This window comes from Notechis scutatus, chromosome 8 (assembly GCF_049901735.1).
Source record: "Notechis scutatus isolate UNSWTSFEM ecotype Mainland chromosome 8, rNotScu1.2, whole genome shotgun sequence".
In the NCBI taxonomy this organism is placed as follows: domain Eukaryota; kingdom Metazoa; phylum Chordata; class Lepidosauria; order Squamata; family Elapidae; genus Notechis; species Notechis scutatus.
This window is the reverse complement of record NC_142016.1, coordinates 1,784,587-1,808,604: the sequence shown is the minus strand read 5'-3', so window position 1 is coordinate 1,808,604 and position 24,018 is coordinate 1,784,587. Positions and strand designations below refer to the sequence as shown.

Here is a 24,018-nt window from a genome sequence, read left to right as displayed (position 1 = left end):
GCCAAACCCAAATCCCGCAACCATTGTTCTTCATATGTTTTTTTTCCCCAGGCCTTTAATAATCTTAGTTGCTCTTCTCTGCACTTTTTCCAGAGTCTCAACATCTTTTTTGTAATGTGATGACCAAAATAACTGCTGAGTTTAAAAACGAAAATAAGCACCATCTCTTGGGAGGCCTCATTTGTTCCCACCTAGAATATTACGAAACTATCTCTTTGGTTTGTATTTTCTTGCTGGTGATTTCTGGGCTCTGGCCTTGTGGCTGTGCCAAAATTGGGCAAGGTATCGATCCATGCAACAATAGGGCAGAGGAGATCAAAAGGGAAGGGCTGAACTAATTCCCTGGTTGCAGGGAGAGCCTTGGGCAGAAATCACCGGCTGGCTGAGGTTCTTTGGGGTTTTCTCCAATCTCCAAGAAGAAAAAACGAGCTCCCTCTGTGTTTTGCGTATTCCAAGCCTAAACAAACAATTCCTCCCTCCTTCCTGCATATTCATTTCTTGTATTCATACCCACAACCAAAAATAGGTTTCAGAGCGACAAGTAATACAGATGAACCATGATTACAGTATAACAAAAACCTGAGCATATCACGTTTGGGCCTATCAACAAAGTGGGCAGAAGCAACAGACACCGTTTTCTGCCCAAATCTGTCTCCTTCACTCAACAGTGGAAAAAAGCTTCTGGTGCCAGAGGCCGAATTTGGCCCCGAGAGGGACGGGAACCGGCCTCTTGGCATCCGGGGACAAAAGATGCCTGTGTGAAAGATCTGCTGAGCCTGAAGGACGCGCCTCACCGGAAGAGCGACTCCTGGGGAGATTCTGTGACTGGGCCGGGCTGTTCCAGGTGGTCTCTGACTTGTGACTGTCATTGAGCCCAGAATTACAGTCCTGGGTTTGTCCCAATCATTATGGCTCCAGCCTGATTTTGCAGCCTTTTTTGTAAACGCTGCAGTTGTTAAGCAAACCAGTGGTTCATATTGGGCTGGTTTTGCCTGAAATGGAAAATAAACACCTGTTTCCAGCAAAAAGTATTGCAAATTGTGACTCTGGGATGCTGCAAACAGCTGTAAATGTGGGCTGGTTGCCCAATGCCCAAAATGCAGTCACAGGCGTGGGGTGGGGTGGGGCAGTCATCAGAATTTTGAATTTGGGCTGTAAACAGCCCTGGAGAAGCCTGTCATAACTTTGAACAGCTGCTAAACAACTAGTCATAAGTTGAGGACCACCTGCAGTTTCCAACAGAATCTGTTGCAAGTCCTCCTTGTTCACTTTAACAAGATTGAGCCAAATGAGCACACAAAGATAAACCACTTTGGGTTCCTCCATTTTGGCAACCTTAACACAGGTGGACTTCAACTCCCAGAGTTGCTGGCTGGGGAATCCTGGGAATTGAAGTCCCACCTGTGTTAAAGTTGCCAAGGTTGCAAATGCTTCTTCTGGGTGCCTTCCAAAGCCTTTGAAAGACGAGAACTGCCACTCAGGCCAGTAGGTCATCTTGAAGGTCTTGCAGCTGAAGGGATTATTGCTTTGCATTGCAGACGACCTGCCACGGATGAGGTTCAAGTGCCCCTTCTGCACCCACGTGGTTAAACGGAAAGCAGACCTGAAGCGACACCTTCGCTGCCACACAGGAGAGCGGCCGTATCCATGCGAAGCCTGCGGGAAAAGATTCAGTCGGCTGGACCACTTGAGCAGCCACTTTCGGACGGTAACCTTACTTTTTTTTTTAATGTTTTGCTTTAAGTTGGTACCTACACACACACACACACACACACACACACACACTAGGAATTCTGGGAATTGTAGTGAAACATCTGGAAACGCCAGGTGGGCAAAGCATATGTTCTCAAGGCAAAGTCTGCCTCCTACTGAATTCAAGGGCGCTTCGAGGCCCTTTTCCTGTCATCCATGTTTTCTGAATTTCCTGTTCACAAATGAAGTGCAGATGTTGGCAATTGCCTCTTTTGGTATCTGCTTGAAGCAACCCCCCCCCCCTTATTAAGTTTTGTTGAAAAGATGAAGTATAAATGAAAAAGCATTTTCCTTCAATATACTTGTATTACCGTGGGTTCTTACCACAACCAAGACCAAATAAACTGAAATGTTACATCAGCTATGAAGATCCTGGAACAAATCTTCACCCAGGCACTGATAAAGCATACCACCTGATAGGCAGACTCATATATCCATTAAGAATCTAAAAGTAAGGAAAATAGTGTTAATACTGTAAATCATGTTTTATTTCACTGTTGCTTTTATTTGTTTCCCATGTTATAAGGAAACTTTTGTAGTAGGTCCACATTTTAAAATGCTATTGTGTCCTCTAATTTTCAAAAAGTCAAGAAGCCGAGATTGGTTAATGTGGGGGGAGAGAGAATCAAATATATTCAAGATGGCAGCCATGATTTTGTGAGGTAATCCATTGTACAACACAGGGGAAGGACCCTACTGGCATAACAGCCGGTTCAGTGAGTGTGCGCTTTGCTTCTGACTGAGCTTGGCATGGTCTGGGGGATAGGAAAAATGTTCTTGATGCTAGGTTGCTCGGATGGATGTCTTGGAGCCTGGAAAAGGGAGGAGCGTTTTGCAAAACACGACCAGACCAAAACTTTGCACATTCTTATCAGGGAAGCAAGCAACAACCTCTGGGCTTTTCAAGAGTGGTGAATCCTTGCCCTGATTAACATCGATTAAAGAAGCACTGAAATATAATTCTCCAATTTCCAAGAGTCTATAAACTCCCCTCTATCAATAAACATGGCAAATAAAAAAAATACGAGAATGTAGCATTCTTGGATGTGAATGGCCGGACTGCTGTTCATTCGGCATCTGCCTGTCATTCGCATCAGACACCCTCCCTCTCTTCGTGGTGAGGTCTTGATCTGACTGGAGGCTTCTGTTGTGGTTCACCAGCAGCCGGCAGCGGAGTCGGACAGTGAGGATGAAAGGGGACCAGTCAGGGAGTCTGGAGAGGACTCGGACGAGGGTCCTGCATCCGATGCAGGGATGGGGCCAGGACCATCTGGGAGTGAGGTGCTCCAGAGCCTCGGAGCCTCCAGAGCCTCTGGAGTCTGGCAGAAGCAAGGCAGAGGAACCAGGGGAGCCTGTTCCCGGTGCGCGTGTGCGCAGAGCTGCTAGGAGGCAAGAGCAGCTGAAGCAGAAGGGGCGACTCGGGAGTAAGGCTGGGAGGTGATAAAAGTCAGACCTCAATGACAAAACCTTCGCAGGAAGCAAAGTCGTTCGATAGATTCCGAGTCCTTTTTGAAGCTCTGGTTGGTTTTTTCTTTTACTTTGGTGGGTTTCTGTTATAATTGGAGACTTCTGCTTGGGGCAGCATTCCACAGCATTGAAAGGCATGTGCTGATCTGGGGGAATTGTTTATAATTAGTTCTGGCTGAGAATGAAACTAATTCCCAGTGTTGCAATAAAATAGGTTTTGCTTTTCAAACAGGGTTGTGTTTAAGTACGTTTGACGAAGCTTGAGTCAGGACAGCTTCTGGGGCTGAGGCAAGATTGGCTTTGGCATTGCAGAGGAGCCTCTGCTCAGCATGAGGGACTTTGGCCAAGAGAAGCTGCTGGCAGACAATGAGCAGAGAGGCCGGGGGTTGACCGCGAGAGCCGCCTCTCCTTCCCAACAAGATGGAATTGGCTTTCCCCAACATGCTAACCAAGTTCTGCAGTGTCTACATTCCAACAATATGTTAACTCTTTTAACCTGGTGGCTTTCTGAGTGGCTTAGGGTTTTGTGCAAAGCCAAATCTTTCTGGAGTCTATACATTGTGCAGACCCAGAAAATGGGACTAATTGCGTCCTTAGTTTGCATGTTGCGCAGACGCAGCACTTTAAATGATGACTCTTGTGCAGCCTCCCAGGTGTCTTCTGACTAACCATCCTTGACACTTTCTCCAAGAACCAGATCTGATGAACTAGGTGGAATAATCTCATCCATCCATCTGTTGCATTTCTATCCTACCATATTCTCTCTGAGAGCTTAAGATGACTGGTATAAGGACCAGCCTCTCCACTCTTCATAAAATAAGGATAGACTCTAGAAAACTTTGTATTCAAAAGGAATCTTTTTATTGAAGGGTGGTAAAAGCAAGTCAAAATTCAAAACAGGATCTGAAGTCCCTCAGGGCACGCAACTAGGATAAAGGGGATTAGAAACCCCTCCCAACAGTCAGATGTAGATTCCACCAATCCACAGGTGTGAAGATGTTATTATACCATCCTCCCTGAGAAAGCAGATAAGGTAGGTTTCCCAGGACTATTTCCTAGCGCTGGAATCCACATGGGCCCTTCTCTCCTTTCATCTCCCCAAGAGGTGAGAATTTTCCAGACATCTGGGGCACCAGGCAACGGTTATAAATCGTGAAAAAGTTATACAAAAGACACTGTAAGAAATAGGATATTTAGGATACAGAGAGAGGAAAAGAATTAAATGTATCAAATCCAACACACACACCCCTTTCTTCCATTGAAGAATGGCAGATACACGGATCTGACAAGTGGTCTCAACGTTGCTCTCTGGGATCAGTGATGAAATGAAGACGTAGCTGGCTCTTGATCCTCATGGATATTGCTTAAGCTACAAAAATAATTCTAATAAAATATATCTAAACACCAACGGGATGGATCGTCTTGTTATATTATGGCCACAATTCCTTATAATAGTGTGATTGTTCACAGCTATTATGTTGCACAAGTCATTTACAACACTATTATGTTATAGGGTGTTCAAATAGAATTACAGAACATTCATGAATGAAAGCAAATACACTGCTCAAAAAAATAAAGGGAACACAAAAATAAAACATCCTAGATCTGAATGAATGACATATTCTTATTAAATACTTTGTTCATTACATAGTTGAATGTGCTGACAACAAAATCACACAAAAATTACCAATGGAAATCAAATGTAGCAACCCATGGAGGTCTGGATTTGGAGTTACACTCAAAATTAAAGTGGAAAAAAACACTACAGGCTGATACAACTTTGATGTAATGTCCTTAAAACAAGTCAAAATGAGGCTCAGTAGTATGTGTGGCCTCCAAGTGCCTGTATGACCTCCCTGCAACGCCTGGGCATGCTCCTGATGAGGTGGCGGATGGTCTCCTGAGGGATCTCCTCCCACACCTGGACTAAAGCATCCCCCAACTCCTGGACAGTCTGTGGTGTAACGTGGCGTTGGTGGATGGAGTGAGACATGATGTCCCAGATGTGTTCAATTGGATTCAGGTCTGGGGAAAGGGCGGGCCAGTCCATAGCATCAATGCCTTCGTCTTGCAGGAACTGCTGACACACTCCAGCCACATGAGGTCTAGCATTGTCGTGCATTAGGAGGAACCCAGGGCCAACCGCACCAGCATATGGTCTCACAAGGGGTCTGAGGATCTCATCTCGGTACCTAATGGCAGTCAGGCTACCTCTGGCGAGCACATGGAGGGCTATGCGGCCCCCTAAAGAAATGCCACCCCACACCATTACTGACCCACTGCCAAACTGGTCATGCTGGAGGATGTTGCAGGCAGCAGAACATTCTCCACGGCATCTCCAGACCCTGTCACGTCTGTCACATGTGCTCAGTGTGAACCTGCTTTCATCTGTGAATAGCACAGGGCGCCAGTGGTGAATTTGCCAATCTTGGTGTTCTTTTGGCAAATGCCAAACGTCCTGCACGGTGTTGGGCTACAAGCACAACCCCCACCTGTGGACGTCGGGCCCTCATACCACCCTCATGCAGTCAGTTTCTGACCGTTTGAGCAGCCACATGCACATTTGTGGCCCGCTGGAGGTCATTTTGCAGGGCTCTGGCAGTGCTCCTCCTGTCCCTCCTTGCACAAAGGCGGAGGTAGCGGTCCTGATGCTGGGTTGTTGCCCTCCTACCGCCTCCTCTACGTCTCCTGATGTACTGACCTGTCTCCTGGTAGCGCCTCCATGCTCTGGACACTACGCTGACAGACACAGCAAACCTTCTTGCCACAGCTCGCATTGATGTGCCATCCTGGATGAGCTGCACTACCTGAGCCACTTGTGTGGGTTGTAGACTCCGTCTCATGCTACCACTAGAATGAAAGCACCGCCAGCATTCAAAAGTGACCAAACCATCAGCCAGAAAGCATAGGAACTGAGAAGTGGTCTGTGGTCACCACCTGCAGAACCACTCCTTTATTGGGGATGTCTTGCTACCTGCCTATGCTTTCCACCTGTTGTCTATTCATTTGCCCAACAGCATGTGCAATTGATTGTCAATCAGTGTTGCTACCTAAGTGGACAGTTTGATTTCACAGAAGTGTGATTGACTTGGAGCTACATTGTGTTGTTTAAGTGCTCCCTTTATTTTTTTGAGCAGTGTATATGTGTCCGAGGATAATGTTGCAAGATCCAATCTGGGTCAGTCACCAGGACTGAGTCATCCAGTCACCCAGAGGTTTAGACCTCTGAGCTTTCAGGCTCATATTGGAACCCATCCTCAGCGAAGTTCTCTCTAGCACAGAGATCTCCAAACTTGGCAACTTTGAGACTTGTGGGAGTTGAAATCCACAAGTCTTAAAGTCATCAAGTTTGAGGACCCCTGCTCCAGCAGAATGTCTTCTTTGGGCTATTCTACGCATGGTGTTTATGGGGTGCCTGGTTGGGTGTGTCTTTGTATTGGTTGATTGAGTGTTGATAGCTGGCCATTAAATGGTTGGTTGTTGTTTCCTTGTGCAGCTGAGCCCTTGGCTCCTAAGTAGCTGATAAGTAGGTGGCAAATCAGAACTCTCCTGCTGACTGACAAGAAGCCCATTTCCTAGACTTCAATGGAACATTGAACAATATATGTGTGATATCACATGCCTCAGTACCTCAGAATTAAATTGATGCCATTAGTCTAACATCCTTTAAAGCAGGGGTGTCCAACCTTGGCAACTTTAAGACTTGTGGACTTCAACTCCCAGAATTCCTCAGCCAGCAAAGAATTCTGGGAGTTGAAGTCCACAAGTCTTAAAGTTGCCAAGGTTGGACACCCCTGCTTTAAAGCAGGAATAGCCACAACTCCAGAAGATACGCTGCAGAAGATCCAGAAGGATATTAACAGACTTGAACACTGGGCCATAACTAACAAAATGAAATTCAGTATAGAGAAAAGTAAAGTTTTACACTTAGGCGAGAAAAATCAAATGTACAGGTACAGATTAGGTGAAACCTGGCTCAATAGCAGAGACTTTGAAAAGAGTGCAGAAAAGAGCAACAAAGACCATGGTTAGGGGATTTGAGGTTAAAGCATATGAGGAATGGTTGCAGGAATTGGATATGTCTAGCCTAGTGAAAAGAAGGACTAAGGGTGAGATGATAGCGCTGTTCCAGTATTTGAGGGGCTGCCACAAAAGAAGAGGGGATCAACCTATTTTCCAGAGTACCAGAGGCAAGACAAGAAACAATGGATGGAAACTAATCACAGCAGCCTAGAACTAAGGATAAATTTCCTAACCGTGAAAACAATTAACCAGTGGAACAGCTGGCCTTCAGAAAGTATGGGTACTCTATCACTGGAGACTTTTAAGAAGAGACCAGACAGCCATTTGACTGGAATGATCTAGAATCCCCTGCTTAAGTAGGGGGTTGGCCTAGAAGACCTCCAAGGTCCCTTCCAAGCCTGTTATTCTGTTCTGTTGTTTTTCTGAAGAAATATATTTTGCAAAGGGAGGAGTGCATGTGTGGCTAATATAAACAAAATATTTTAACCCAAAAATGGTTTGTGCATGTACTTATTGAAGAAGAAAAAGTTACTTCAAACTGTCCTTGCATTTTATAACTTTGTTGATATCACCTTGCATCTTATATACAAAATTGTATATAATTATAAAATTCTACAAGAGATTTATCCTATAATTTATTTGCTTTACAAGTAATTTGTTTTCACCTCTTCTTTGCTAAAAGAAAAAGAGAGAAAGTCCTTATCCTGAAATGTAGGTTTGCCTTGACTCAATCTTGACTCCTGCTGATGTCATAAACAATTTCATAGAGTTTTCTTCACAGCCACAGAGAAGAGGTTCAGCGCCTTTTTTTAACCTCCCATCGTATTCAAACACTAATTGTGTCCTTATCTTACAAACAGACAAAGTCTTTTCTAGCTTAAATTGATTTAACTTAGGTCTAAATTTAACTGATTCTCTCAGTAAGGAGAGTATTACTTGCTATTGCCACACAATTCCGTTTCCATTTAAGCACTTTCTGTCCCCTCCCATCATTGCAGATCCATCAAGCATGCAAACCCATCTGCAGAAAGTGCAAGCGTCACGTCACCGAAATGACAGGCCAGGTGGTCCAGGAAGGGACAAGGCGCTACAGACTTTGCAACGAGTGCCTCTCTGAAGCTGGGATCGACAGCATCCGCATTGATTTGGACACAGAACCGCCCCCGGAGTTTCCCCTGGAAGAGGACAAAGATTCCAACTGGAATTACAGCGAAGACAATAGATCTGATGTGGAGATTGTAGAGGACGGCTCATCTGATCTGGTTATCCAGCAAGTGGATGATAGCGACGATGAAGCCGAGGAAAAAGATGTAAAGCCCAATATCAGGTAGGTATGAAGGACTGATCCTGAATAGAGCCTCCCCCCTCCTCCTGTTACGTTATATCATTCCTTGTCTTGAGCGTTGACGTCCAGCCTGCCTGCCGGCCCAGGGTTCAAATGCACTCTGCTCTGAAGGCTTTCCCTGGCTTGGGGTCAACTGCATGCAGTGACGGACATGCCGTTATGTCTCTTCTGAATTTAACTACTCCCAAGTATCCCAAGCCTTCGTTTCAAGATAGCGTGATGTATGAACAATGATTTGCAAACGACAACCATTATAACTTTTGATAATATAAAATTGTCCTTTTAATCCTTTTACAAAATTGGAAGCCCTTCAAAATAAAAGTGAACAACTTCATAGTAATTCAGTTACTGAATTAATTTTTTTGCAAGTATTTAACTATAAACACTAAGATCAAAAGGTTTAGCAGTGTTTCAGCCACGGAGAGTAACCTCAGCCCTGTGTTTTCTTGTAAACACGGTCAGTAGATCCAAAGGAATGTAGTAAGTGGACAGCAATTCATAATCCTTCACCAAGCACGCACCTTCTCCAAACCATTGTTTGTTTATTAAAAACAGTTAAGTTTTCAAAACCAGTTTTTGATTCACGGATCCGTTTTTGGTGAACCCTTTTGGCAGGCCTTGCAATTGGTAGAACAACTGACACTTTTCAACACACAGGTGGTAGTGCAGCTCATGAGACATGTGTTCACACATGTTCACTTCCTTGACCTTATGGAAATGTTACACTGCACCAACTTATGGGGTTGTGAAAGGTAATAACTTGTATTTTCTCATTTATCCCAATGCTCTTCGGTGACATACGTCATTATGATTACTTCACCTGAATTTACAGGATATGTTTTGCAGTTTCTTTTTCCAGTTGTGCTTTTGTTTTTCTTTTGTTTTTTTTTTTCTCTGCCTTATTGAAGCAATTAAACAGAAAAAAAAACAGATGACCCTTAAGTGGAAGCAAAGAGATACTAAAAAGCTTAGCTTCATCTTGACAGTGATTGACAGTGGTTTTCAAAGTTTGTGAATCCTTTGAATGTTCAGTATTTCTGCATAATAGATTTAAAATGAGATCTGTTCTTTATACAAGTCTTAACACTAGAAAAAGACCATTCAATTAAACAAATCAATCAATCAAAAGCATTATATTTGTTCATTGAGGAAAACGATCTAAAGCTACCTACTTGTGTGTGGCAAAAGTACATGAAGCCTCAGGCAGGTCTCTCAACCTTAGCAAATTGAAGTTGTGAGGGTCCAACTCCCAGAATTTACCCTGGTTGGGAAACCCGGCCCAGCTCACCTGAAGGGGAAATCAGAGTTGGGTATTTCAATCAGTGGGAAGAGGATGCAGGTGTGAGGTCCATCTAACTTAACATAATTGATTAAATAAATAAAATATGTTTATGCAAATTTACTTATTTATATGCTGCCCACCCCCTTCTGCATATTCACTATTAAAGTCTGATCTTCACAACTCGTGAAGATGTGGAAGTATGTTGTACGGAGAATAGATCATGTTTTAAGTCATATCTCCTCACCTAATGTCTGTTTGAAGTTACCAGGGATGCTCAAAAGGTACTTGGAATTTTGAAGCTCTGACGGCTGCTCCTCTCCCCACCTTTGCAGTCACATAATCACATTTTGGCCTTTATAATTGTTTGCAGCACCCTGCAGCCACATGACCACAATTGTTGGTGTTTCCTTTGCCAGTTTGGCGGCATTTTCTTCTAGTTTTTTTTTTAAAGTCTATTGGATAAAATTGATTCATTTAACAATTGCAGCAGAAAGGGTTATGAAATGAGGCATGGTCACCCAATGACCCACTTAATGACCACAATGATTTATGACCATAAGTTGGGTCTCCAGTCACTTTTTCCAGTGCTATTGTAACTTTGAATGGTCACTCCACACAAGCAAAGTACCAGCAAAGGAGGGGGGGAAAAAAACTCCAGAGAAGTTCCTGAGATAGGAAGTCTAGTCCTGCCAAGAATGTAATAAGGGTTAACGGAGAGGCAGTTTCTATAAGCAACACCAGAATGTTTCCTTCCTGCCTTCCTTACAGGATTAGCCCAGTAATTTCTTCTAACAACCGGTTCTCTGAACTGCTTAGAATGTTAACAACCAATTCTAGCGAATAGGTGTGAACTGATAGAATCCCACCCCTGCCTGTATGTAGAAATATTGAACATTCAAAAGGGTTCACACATTTTTAAGCCTCATTGTTTATTTTGGCACCTCAGGGCAAAGGATCTAACATTCCCCCCACTGTTTGTTATTGGGGGATCAGGGAGGTTCCTTTCTCCCAAACTGCTCTTTCCAACCTCCGTCTCTCGGCATCTGTTGCTGCTGCTGCTGCTCTGCCAGGATCATCCACTCCAGAGGAACTTAAAAGTTTGCAGCCAGCTGCCAGGAATGGACCTATTTTGAAAGCCCTGTTTTGGGATGGGTGGGTGTGCTAAACAAATGTACCTGGATCAGTGGTGGGATTCAAATTTTTTTACTATCGGTTCTGTGGGCATAGCAGGTGAAGGATACTGCAAAATCCCCCTTCCCTCCCCAGCCCACTAACCTGCTTTCCAGCTCCGTTCTCCTGTGCAGGGAACCAAAGAAGACCCAGCCAATCCGCTGGGACTCAATCGGAGGCAGAGAAGAGATGTGGGCTGGGCCAGTCAGAGGTGAGATTTGCTGGTTCTTCGAACTATTCAAAATTTCCGCTACCGGTTCTCCAGAACTGGCCAGAACCTGCTGAATACTCACCTCTGACCTGGATCCTTCTGATTGAGCAACCCCTGGAATAGCAATTTTACTGGGGGAGGATACCCCGAGATCCTGATCTAGTTGCTATTTATTGTAAAACACACATGACTGGCAAAATACCTTTCGCTGACACAGGATGGCAAAACCCCACAAGTCCCCCAGGTCGGTGACATTTGTCAAGTGGGCAACTGCAGTGGAAGACTAGAGGAAACCACACCGTTGAGCCTCTTGGCTTCTACGACAGTCAAATATTTTGCAATACTGTTTGTTTATGCAAAGTGAACATATTTTGAGTACATTTAAAATATTTACATCCCATCCTGGTGCCTGATTGTGACCGATCAAGGCAACCATTCCCCAGCTTAGATCCTTCCTATAAACCAGGGCTGTCAAACTCCCGGCCAGTGGGCCGAATGCGTCACGCATTGGCCACGCCCAAGCCTGGTTTAGCAAAGGGGGGGGGGGAAGTCCCGATACGTCATGTGACATCACCGTGACGTGAGTTTGACACCTCTGCTATAAAACGTTTCTCAATTTCAGAAAGCTTTAAGATGCGTGGACTTCAGTTCCCAGAATTCCTCAGTCAGCATGGGAATTCTGGAAGTCCACATATCTATGTTAAAGTTACCAAGCTTGAAAAACACTAATTGAGCATTTCCCAATTGTCGCAACTTGTAGACAATGGTTTTCAACCTCCAGAATTCACAGCCACGAGGAGGCTGAGTCGCATCCTCTGGCTCTGGCAGTTGAAGAAGTACAGGTAGTCCTCCACTTATGATCACAGTTGCTAAGTGAGATATTTAAGTGAGTTTTGCCCCATTTTACGGTCTTTCTTGACGCAGTTTTTAAGTGAATCTCTGCAGTTGTCCAGGTAGTAGCGTGGTTGTTAAGTGGCTTCACCGCTGACTTTGTCAGAAGGTCGTAAAAGGGGATCGATGATCCCAGGACACTGCAAAGGCCATAAACATGTCAGTGACCAAGGGTCTGAGTTTTGATCATCTGACAATGGGAATGCTCCTACGGGTCAGCCTCGGAAGCCATTTTCCCCTTGGCGCTTCGAGGCCGCCACATTTTGTGCCTGGGAAAGTGGGAGGGGGGGTTGCAAGGAGCGGTGAAGGATTAGCCACAACCGCATCCCTTTCTCTGGGAGTCAAGGGCGATTGCCCTGCACCTGGAGGGGGGTCACTGCGGGGTAGTCTCCAGTTGGGACAGTCTCCATGATTGGACCATGGGATGGACTGGTGGGTGCAGGGGATGGATTTTTGACTCTCTTTTGGGTGGGGGGGAAACCCAGAACTCTCAGATTTGGGTTTTCCCAGATGTGCCAATACGGCATCTCTAATAAAATAGAACTTTGGGGAAATGCTAGCCTTCGAATCTTTGTTCTTGGAGGTTGTTACTTGGAACGCTGACACAATGGTCATAAGTGTGAAAAATTGTCATGTCACTTTTTTTCAGTGATGCAACTTTCAAGAGTCACTAAATGGACTGTTGTAAGTCAAGGACTACCTGTACCACATCTGAATGTATCAAAGTCACTTTAAAGATAGCTTGACGTAACTGGAGCTTAAATGAATTCATTTCTTATCATTATTTTGTTATGATGAGGCTTTCTGCTAAGCAGAAACTGTAGTAGGGAGCTAAAAGATTATTTACTATTTATTCGTTTTGTTCTGCTTTTATTTTTATAAGTAACTGAAGGTAGCGAACCTACCTAATGCTCCTTCCTCCTCCTATTTTCCCTACAACAATAACAAGTGTTAGGCTAAGAGATGGACTGGCCCAAAGTCCCCCAGCCAACTTTCATGCCTAAGGCAGGATTAGAACTCACCTTCTCCCGGTTTCTAGCCTGGTGCCTCAACATGTCATGCCTGTTGGGGAGTCTGAATCTGAGGAGGAAGCTGAACAGCTGACAGGGAGTGGGAGTGTGGCTCCATCAGCTGTGGAAAAAACCGGGCTGGGCAGAGTAGGGGGAGGGCAAAACAAGGGAGAGGGAATTCAGAGGAAGACCCAGGCCCACCCCCTCTTCATCCTAGGGCACGCAGGGAGGAACAGAGAAGAGGACATGGGGTGCGTGGCTTAGGGGGGAGGAAAGGGCCCTGATTCCCTTCATTAGCTGCAGCTGGGAACAGTGTATAAAAAAGATAAGCTGCCGATGGCAGGCTGTTGGGAGCAAACATGACTTTATCCTGTATTGTCATGGCTTATCTGTGTTCCTGGCATCTTCCCAACCGTGCCTTCAAGTCTGAAATTCTTGCTTCTGCCTTGTCAAACTAATTACTTCAGTTTGGCTTGTTTGGATTTTAAGTTACAGGTTGCGTTATTCATGTTTTGGAGGGACAAAGGCTGTTCCTGGGAGTTTTTTTCTCCAGCCAGAAGGTAACCTGGACATTGAGGGCAAAGTTGGAGATAATAAAGGGACTCTTCTTGCTTATCTGACTGTGTTGCCTTCATGCCACGCCCCTTTGGGTCATCAGAGAACCACGAGACAGTGGCTTATTACATTCAATCAGTCCACTCTTTGCATTGGTGGGACAAATGGATTCCTGCAACCTCCCTTGCCATCCATGGTACCCAGTTCATGGACTGTGGGTGCAGCTGACATGCAGAAATACACAATCCTGGTCATCAACAAGGAAACTCATTTCAGACCATTCACATACCTTTCAGCCACTAGTCTTACCTGTCTGGGAGCCCTCCTCCTGTGGTTGTTGGTATCGCCCAATCAAACCCAGAAGTGGAATCCCAGACAAGCCCCCCATTGTCCCCAATTCGGGTCTGAGCCTGGTGCCAAAGCCAATGAAGAACACCAGATACATGGTGCAGATTTGTTTCCTTTTATTGAAGTGCTCCAAGAGGTCATGGCTAAAAATGCCAAGGAACCTGAACAATAGAATAAAGCAAGCTTTATACAATTTCACTAAAGTGGAAGGTGGGATAAATAAGAAATATAATCTAATACACATTTTAGTAAGGATCTAACAATTGTTCTATTGGTTTCTAGCTGTTCCTATTTCTAAACCTTGCTAATTAACGCTCCAGGAGTTATCTAATATACATTCTATTTGCTGCCGGCCAACCCTATTCCTAACTTCCAGCTGTGGTATGCAGGATATCTAACTTTTGTTACCATTATCAATTCTTTAACCACCCACATTTGATACAAGTTTTGCAAAGGCATAGTCTCCCTGGATAAGCATTCTTTGGTCTTGCCAGACAGGCTCCACCATTTGCCTTTTTTTAACAGAAAGAATCCAGGCCTGGGAGCACCCGATCCCCAACCCCTTCCGATGGCTGGAATGGAAATGGGGTGGGGTACATGCAACTCAGTGACCAGCAGGGGCACAGCTGCTAAGTGTGTGACATCTCTTCTGCTAGCCTCCCCCCCAGGCCAACCTTGACTCACAACCACAATTTATGTTGCTAAGCAAGACAGTTAAGTGAGTTGCACCTGATTTTGCAAGCTTTCTTTTGCATGGAGGAGCCTTCAAACGTCTGGAACAAAATCATCTGGGATGAGACCAAAATTGAACATTAGACCCAGCCAGACACAAACCCTTGCAGAGGAATCCACGGGGCTTGTGGAGACGCAGAACCATCCCTCCAGGAGGCGGCTCTCTGCTGCTCTGCAGTGGGGAGATTTGGCAGCAGTCCAAGTCGATGGCAAGAGGAACGCAGCCTCTGATCAGGAAATATTGGGAGGACAATGGGTGTTCATCAGCTCTGAAGCTGCACACGGGGCCTACCTGGACTTCCCAACACGATAGACATCCCGCACACCTCCCAAAAAGGGCAAGATGACCCTGGATGGCTTATAGCAGGAGTCCTGGAATGCCTGTCAGTCTCATGACCTCAGACATGCAGCTCATGCTCGACAACCCAGTTCTGCACCACAGAGGGAGTCCGCAATATACATTGTTTACGTATTGTTTTACATGAAGACGTTTCTGGGCCTCAGTAAGACTACCAGGCTCCGATTGTGGTTTAGACATTTGAGTGGTGGTCCTCGATTGACAACTACAACAGGGATTGGAATTTGTGTCGTAAGTTAATGTGGTTGTAAAGCAAGTCCTCAAATGATTGGACCCAATTTTATGACCACTTTTACTGCAGTTGAGAAGAGATCTCGCTTCCACAACTGACGCTGCTTGCCAGAAACTGGCTGGAAAGATGGCAAATCTCAACCGTGCAATCACATGGCCCTGGCACAATGGTCCTAACTGTGAAGGTTCTTTTTCTGAGCCCATAACTTCAAACTCTCATTAAATGAAGTGTCGTAAGTCAAGAACTCTCTGTATGACGCAACTTGCGTGTTCATATCTGGGGACTGCTTGTTTTACACCATGCCGTAAGATCTGCAACAGTGTGGATAACAGACCCTTTCTAACTTCTGATCCATGCAAACCACATAGCTAGAAGCAGTCATGGAGGTTATGAAAGGAGAACAAGGAGAATAGAAGATGTAAGTTGTGCTTTCATGGCCACCTCATCACGGAGAGCATGGCTGGAGGAGGAGGGCTGCATTACAACCCCATCCTCCAAGGGTTTCTTATGGCTGTCAGTTTCCGCTATTCACGCCAGAGAATAAAGACAAAAAGCAAACCTTCTGCCAATGATCTGTAAAAACACGGCACGAACAGACCAGCAACAAACTTGCTTTTTGTCAGGGCTGCCGGCTGAGTGCCGCCCACGACCAATATAGCCACGACCACCTCCACCACACCCTGTAATTTACTTTCTCCAAGCAAGGAGAACACCGTTTGACAGATAATTAAACCCCACGCCTCAGCTGTTGGCCGTGCATGCGCAGCACATCCCACCCATCACCAATCTTCAGCAGCACATTGGTCATTACTGCTGCGAGGTTCCATCCGACTGTCCACCCGCCAGAATGGCAGCCCTGGGCTCGGGTAGGGCTGACTATGGCTACATGAGGGCTGGGTGGGAGGGGGAAGGAACCCAGTGTAATTGAATGGCTGCAATCAGTGCCAAAAGCAAATGGATATTCAACAACATATTCCCCAAGGGGGAAGTGGAGGAAATGGCAAAATTAAAATAAGAAAGTAATTAATCCCGGTTAATTTCCATGAAGGATCTTGTCATGGAATAGATAACAATTTCATCTCTGGCTTTCACGGCCAATTATCTTCTCAATGGCTGCTGCCTGAAACTGCATCCAGAGCTTTTTTCCTCCTGGCTTCTGGGCTCCTCCTGAGAACGATTCCTGTTGCTCCCAGGGCCAGATGCAGAGGAACCACCCAACAGAATGACCTTTGTTTAAATATCAATTATGACAAAAACCTCTGGTTTTCCTTCTTCGTAGACCTGCATGGCGGAATACGTGATCGCTTTGACTTCTCTCCCCTGAGATGAACAAGCAAAGAGAAAACAGTAAATAACTTGCTAATTCAACAAACCATGTTTAATCATGGCTTATTCAGGCAGAATTCAAACATCCTTGTCAAGAGCAGAGTTCAGAAATCAGATGTGACTATTTGAGCAGCAGCGTCCCTTTGCATTGGATCAGACTAAGAACAACTAAGGGAAGAGCCCTTTAGCCAAACTGGAGGCAGTGAGGGTACTTGCTCCTCCTAGTCAAGAGGAAAATAAATGCAGTTACTGAGTGTATAAATCATGCCAAGCCATACCACTAACTGGCTTGTAAGGCATGGGTTATTTAACTGTGGTTATGTGGAGCTAAACAAGTGTGGCTTATTCAGTAAATCATGGTTAAATGAGCTATGACTTAGGGTAATGTGTGAACCCAACCCCAGGAGAGCTTGCTATTTGCAATTATTTGAGTCAGTGCCCTTTTAGCTGAAAGGTTGGAATGAACTTTATGTGGTGGATGTAAGTTATGAGCCTTTGATTGTTTTCCTGCAATGCAAAAGGACGCTCAATCAAACCAGATTTGACTCTGATTCACTAGTCCACAATAACCACATTCAAGCTTGTTAGAGCATACCTGGGGATGCTTCTGCAAAGAGAACTCTTCTCCCCACCTTGAAAATAAAGGAAAGCCATCATATAGATGATTACCAAAGAAAAAGAATTTTTTAAAAAGCCATCAACAAAGGAGAGGGAAGCCTCCTGGCTCATTTAAAGCTGTCCCCTATTTGTCCATGTGAACGGAGGGCCGGCACACACTTGTGGGACTGAATGAAGCTGTGCAAGCATGCCCCCCACTCACACAAAACCATCCCCTTTTCCCCCCCTCCCACTAACCCAGAAAAGTGGGGGAATGCGGATTTAAAGGCAGACAGATTTGATCCCAATGGCCTGCACTTCCTTTCCCAAAAGTTCATGAGAAATCACGGTGAACCAGGAACCTGGCAGAGAGATGACGCTTAGTAGCCATGTGGACTCTGCAGAATCTTCCACGAAAGTCACAAGAGTCTATAGATTTTAGAACTTCAACTCTTCTGGATAATTTAACTTACCCAATAGATCGTATCTTGAAGCGTATTCGGTCCATGTGAACCACTTTCACTTCCTATAAACAGGGAGGAATTTAACCTTAGTACGAAATCTATACACCCTCACAGGCTTCACACAGCTCCGGTAGCATGTCAGAGTACCAGGATTCTTAATCCAAGCAGAACGATTCCGCACTCTCTGCATACATCAAAGTGCACCTGAAGCGGTAACTTCGTAGAGCCTACAGATTGATATTCTAGTCTGCTCCAGCATCCTGAACAGCTGATGTAATCTAGTTAAGTTATAAAAATCTGATTCCCAAGTAGAACGCAACTAGTGGGACCTTAACAAAATACATTCCTGCTCCTCTAGATTTTCTCATTGACTATTTGCAGTCTTATGATTCTACCTCAGCCTCGTAAGAACGGATGAAGAGCCGGTATGTAAGATATCCCTATTTCTTAACATGAAAAAATAATAAATACTCACTCTGGGTATGAAAAACTCCTCGGCGCTGAATTTATAGAGCCACTCATCGAGGAAATGAAAGAGGAGAGAGAGCATATCATGCCCTATGGAAAAATATATTAGAAGCCTCAGGTGGATTTTCAAAGCAGAATTCCTCCTCCCTGCCCAAACCCACCCGATTCTCGCCTTAAACAGCTGGCAGGCAAAGGAGATGAAAGGGGATCTTTGTGTGTACTGGGAGGACTCCTTATTTTCCTGCACATTCTTAGCTAAGTTAAAACAGTCTTTTTTTGCTTGTTGTCCTGGACAACAGTTAAATTTTCTGCCTACCTGCAGGAATCGGCAATTATGCGTACAAGTATTTTAAAATTTTGAAGAACTATTTTGATTGACACTGAATAAGCACGTTTGTCTTTAGCTACGTTTACTCAAGGTTAATCACTATTGTCTATGTAAATATGATAGCTTGACATTTTATGTTCCTGATGAATGGTTAAGAATTTATCCATATTGAGTCAAAGATCCAAAAAAATGTGATAATGTTCCTCAAACACTCTGGATCACATCAGGTTAAGTGAACAGTGGAAAAAGCTGTCTACCTTCTTCCTTCCTTCCAGGTTGCATTGTAGGTCACCCTGCAGGTGTGCACAAATGGAGGGAGGGGGGAACCAACTTGCCATTCAACTGCAGTTTGTTTTATGACAAGGCCAGAAAGCTGAAAACATCCCCCAAAGCTCTTTCATAACATGTGAGCACCAGTAAATTACCTCAATTTAAATGTACCTTTCTTTTAAATTCTTTAAAATGAAATTCTAGAATAGAGACGTGTTCCCCTCGTAGAAATGTGCCCACTGGGTTATGGAGCCTGGCACCAGTCTACACCTCAGGAGGTGTGGCTGTTGTTATCAGAGAATCTCTAGTAGCCTCCAGGGTCACTGCTCCACAAGCGCCCGGCTGTGAGACCCTTTTTCTCAGGTTGGGCTCAAGGGATCAGGTGGGATTGCTGCTGCTATACCAACCTCCCTGCTGTGTGGCAGCTTCCCTACCTGGGCTCCTGGACCTCACCGCAGGGCTGGTGGTGAAATTTCCCAGGCTTATAGTTCTGGGGGATTTCAACTTGCCATCCCTGGGGTTGGGGTCAGAGGTAGGCCAAGATTTCATGGAAACCGGGACTTCCATGGGCCTGTCCCAGGTCATCCAGGGCCCAACTAGGAATAGTGGTCACACCCCGATTTGGTGTCCTTGTCGGAGCAGCGCCTGTGTGACCTGGAATTAGTGGACCTGTCCTTGGTTCCCTTGTCATGGTCAGATCACAGTCGGGTGGCAATGAGTTTCTCAAGAGCTACACCCCACCCCGGCGGGGCAGGATTGACTGAAGAAAAGTCAAGGAAGCCCTTTACAAAACAACTTTAATGACTGCGGTATATCAGACAAGATCTATATATATTTTGAATTTTTCATAAATCTTTCTCCCACCCACATGGCATAACAGACTAGAAGCCAATCTCTTTGGGGTGGAAATAATGTTTTCCATCGGCCTGCGTTTTGTGGTGGCCAGAGAAGGACTAAATGGTTGACCTTACTTCAGATGTTTTCCTTGGGATCATTTGAGAAATGTCTCAATACACAATAAAAGCAGATCCGTATATTTAATCAATCATTCATGCACTGACAGATCTGAGAGGTCCTGGGTGCTCTCTGTGCTTGCTCTTTTCTTGCAGACGTTTCATTAACCAAACTAGGTAACATCATCAGTGCTGGTAAGAATTGGGGTTTGCTGTCATTTTATATTCTGGTGTCTTGCCTGTCTGTGTGGATGTGGGTGGGTAGGGGCGGTCTTAAGAGATTATTTGGTTGGGCTGTTTACTGGTGGCTGTTTCTTTGGCAATTGGGGTCTTGTTTACTTGATTTTTAGTCTGAAGTTAACCTTGGAGTTAAACTATGCCAAGGGTGTCAAACTCGTGGCCTGCAGGCCAGATGCATCACGTGCTGGCCATGCCCACCCCCGGTTTAATGAAGGGGAGAAAAAGTTGTGATTCATCATGCAACGACAATGTGACAACATGAGTCTGACACCCCTGATTTATGCTGGTCTGGTTGGCAATTACTGGTGGAGAGGTGCTGGAATCTTTTTCTCTCTCTTTTCGGCTGGTTGACTGACAGGTCTTCATCTAATACCTTGCTCTTTAAAACCACTCATGTAATTCAAGGCAGTCTTCTTAAAAGTTGTTCCTGCCTGTGGAGGTTGTGAGCAAAAACTTCTGGGGAAATGCCCAATTAGAACAGCCAGGCTCCAACAGCGCTTTCTTACCTTCCGCTTTCACCTCTACGGTGTCAACAGGTGCAACAGTCTCCGTGTCTGTCATGTACCCAAACATGGCCATAGCACATTGTTCAAATGCCTCTTCCAAGGAATCGCCCCAAGCGTGCAACCTACAAGTTAATCAGAATTAATTCTGCTTGGTAGGGTGGGCCTAGCATCAGAATAAAATACACAGATGAGGAATCTGAAGACCAGACTATCGGGAAGAACAGTTGACTTATAGGATAAATGGTAAATGCTTTATACGTTGAGATCTCCAATAGAAAATAAATAGATGCCCTTTTAATTCTGTGGCTTCTATTCAATGTGCTCAACAATGACCTCTACAATAACTTTCCCCTTAGAGAAACCGTTGTCCCCACCCACTCTTCTTCCCAGTCTGCAGATGAATTATGTAGTCTTCCAACAAGTACAAAACCATATTAGCTAGAAGCTTTGGGGGAAGACGTGTATCTTAGGGAGATAAACTCCTGTTTTGCAGATAGTGAGTTCATATTTGGTTCCTCCCCTTTACAAATAGAATTGGAGACTGGAGAAAGTTCCAGCCTGGAGAATGATTTTCAGTTGAATCCCAAGCATAATTTCTGTAAGCCATAATTTCCTGACAACCCAGTCACAAATTTCCTAAATTATAAAAGACTCAATTTAATTAATTTAATGGACTCAAATTAAGAGTCTCTTAAATTGATTAAATCTCATTAAACACACCAAATCAAGATAAAATTTTATGGTTTAACACGGGAACTTGGACAATGTATGGAGCAAGACGAATAAGTAGTTTAACATGGTACAACACTTTGTAGACAGATTTAAAATGCTAGTCTAGCATATCCAGAGCCCAATAAGGCTAGAGTTACTAAGGAGGGATTATGACATGAAAAACCTCTTTCCGGAAGACTAGAGAAAGAATGGGCATAACTTAGCCCTCCCTCCTTCCATTTATTAGAGTACATGCTTGAATAAAAATACTCACTGCACATCAGCCGTATGATCCAGATCTAAAGGTGGTTTAAAAAGAACACATACAATCCATTAATTAAAATCAAGGTGAGATCCACAGAAACCACAATAAAGCCTCAACCTCAAGAATTTTGATTTGCTAATGGAAATGTAATCCTCTCAAATTCAACATTTCAGCAACATTTTTGGGAAACAGAAACCTATTGATTTAGCAATGCTAAAAAGCAGAGGTCTCCAAACTTGGCCACTTTTAAGACTGGTGGACTTCAACTCCAAGAATCCCAAACTGCTCCTCCTGCATGGATGGCCAATGAGGAGTCAAACAATTTTTGCCTTGTTTCAATTCCTTAATTGTACTAAGTTGCTTCTTCACGCTTTGTTTTCCATTGGTCTTTGCTCAATGATGGTTTTTAGCAGAGGTCTCCAAACTTGGTCACTTTAAGACTGGTAGACTTCAACTCCCAGAACTCCAAACTTGGCCACTTTAAGACGGGTGGACTTCAACTCCCAGTACCCCAAACTTGGCCACTTTAAGATGGGTGGACTTCAACCCCCAGAAACCCAAACTTGGCCACTTTAAGAAATATAAAGACAAGGAGATTGTGGTCCTGAAACAAGTACCCAGGAGAGAGATGAGAAGAGAATACCAATTTCTGACTAAAATTCTACTTAAAAAAGAGGTGAATTATAGATGGCTGATTCCAGAAGGTTTAATGTTCACATGGCAAGAACAGAGGCATAGAATTGATTCAATTGAGAAAGCTGAATTATTTTATACAGAACATTTTGGAGGGAAAGAGGAGACAGAAAAAGAAATGTCACTAATTGAATTCCAAGAGGACTGCCAAATAGCGACTGAAAAAGAAGAAGGTGCAGTAGGCAGAAAGGTGGAAGTTAAAGAGCAACGTGAACTAAGATCTACGAGAGCTGCTAAACCTAACTACAAAATATAACCATGGAAGAGAAAAAACTGATTACAATTAACATGAATGGACTTAACTCAGCTGTTAAAAGGAAAACTTTCCATAAATTAGAGAAATTAAAATTTGATATAATCTGCCTACAAGAAGTACATATTAAAAAGCAACATGAACAACTGTTGATACAGCCAAAATTAGGGAAAATATTTACTTCTTTGACATAATGCAAGAAAAGAGGAGTGGTGTTATACATTAAAGATATTATCCCAGCGAAACTGATCTATACCGATGACGATGGAAGATTACTAATGGTGGAAATAATGGACAATAATATGAAAACACTCCTGATTGCAATCTATGCCCCGAATGACAATCAAGAAGAATTTTATAGAAAACTACATATGAAAATAATCGAACTGGACTATGCTAATATAGTTATGATGGGAGATTTTAATGGAATTGTAGACAATAAATTGGACTATACAGCACAGAAAACAATAAAGCAAAACAGAAAGATTCTCCCTAAATCTTTTTTTACAATGATAGATGAAATAAATTTAAAAGATACATGGAGAGAAAGAAATGCTAAGACAAAACAATACACCTTGTATTCAAACAGACATTTATCATGGTCCAGAATAGATATGATATGGATGTCAACAGAATTGTTAGCTAATATCCAAGAAACAAATATTGAAACAAGTACTTGGGCAGATCACAATCCAATGACAATTAAATGGAAAGGACAAAGAAAAAGATCTAGATGGACGTTAAATAATACTATATTAAAGGAAAAAGACTTCATACAGAGGATGGAGAAAGAATTGGCCTTTTTCTTTGGAGAAAACAAAAAAAAAGATACATCAATCCAGAATGTATGGGATACAATGAAGGAATATGCCAGAGGCTTGATAATAGACTATACAAGGAAAAGAAATACCACGAAAAGACTAGCCTCTAAGACATTAGAGGATGAGTATAAAGGACTTGAAAAAGAGCTACAGAAAATGCCACAGAAAAAGAACATTAAGTTAAAAATGGATATAATTAAACATAAAATGGGACTAATGGAAAAATAAGAACTAGCACAGAAAATCAGAGGTGCGAAACAGAACTATTTTGAAGATGCAAATAAACCAGGTAGATGGTTAGCATATAAATTGAGAAAGGAGAAAGAATCAAGGAAAATATTGCAATTAATAGATGATAAAGGCCAAGTTTGCTATGGAAGTAAAGAGAAGAAGGAAATTATACGAAACAATTACGAGAAACTATATACACAAGATAATATTGACAAAGAAAGAGTATTTACAGAATGCTAATTTACCCCAGATACCTAAAAAGATTGAAACAATGTTAGAAAGCAATATAACAATGATGGAGTTAACTGAAGCACTTAAGAAGCAAAACAATAGAAAGGCACCAGGCCCAGATGGACTTCCGGCAAAATTTTACAAAACACTACAAGAATCGTTGAACCTTCCATTGCTAGAAGTTATGAATGAAGTTATGTTAAAGAAGAAGATACCAAAATCATGGTTAGAAGCTTATATTACACTTATCCCAAAAGAGGAGGCCGATCCGTTACAAATCAAGAA

General features: G+C 43.6%; 2 protein-coding genes across 8 annotated transcripts in view; one reads left to right on the top strand and one right to left on the bottom strand.

Moving 5' to 3' along the window:
- Positions 1-8,927, top strand: part of ZBTB8A (zinc finger and BTB domain containing 8A) — a 17,843-nt gene extending 8,916 nt beyond the window's left edge. For both annotated transcript variants that reach the window (XM_087970267.1, XM_087970268.1), the window contains 2 exons: positions 1,539-1,708; positions 8,241-8,927. In XM_087970267.1, the coding sequence (XP_087826393.1) occupies positions 1,539-1,708; positions 8,241-8,573 (503 nt within the window). In that variant the 3' untranslated portion in view covers positions 8,574-8,927. The remainder of the gene's footprint in view (positions 1-1,538; positions 1,709-8,240) is intronic.
- The window catches only part of TSLIG1 (tRNA splicing ligase complex subunit 1), an 18,567-nt gene continuing 3,387 nt past the window's right edge, over positions 8,839-24,018 (bottom strand). For 2 of the 6 annotated variants that reach the window (XM_026673724.2, XM_087970272.1), the window contains exons 2-7: positions 21,514-21,538; positions 20,529-20,650; positions 18,239-18,321; positions 17,773-17,825; positions 17,298-17,334; positions 14,154-16,696 (exon numbers count right to left, since the gene is read on the bottom strand). In XM_026673724.2, coding sequence (XP_026529509.1) covers positions 16,610-16,696; positions 17,298-17,334; positions 17,773-17,825; positions 18,239-18,321; positions 20,529-20,650; positions 21,514-21,538 — 407 coding nt within the window. In that variant the 3' untranslated portion in view covers positions 14,154-16,609. Of the gene's footprint in view, positions 9,625-9,755; positions 9,876-10,113; positions 10,244-14,153; positions 16,697-16,736; positions 17,210-17,297; positions 17,335-17,772; positions 17,826-18,238; positions 18,322-20,528; positions 20,651-21,513; positions 21,539-24,018 lie in introns of those variants that run through there. The other 4 variants (XM_087970269.1, XR_015750392.1, XM_087970270.1 and 1 more) reach the window with 4 other exon arrangements.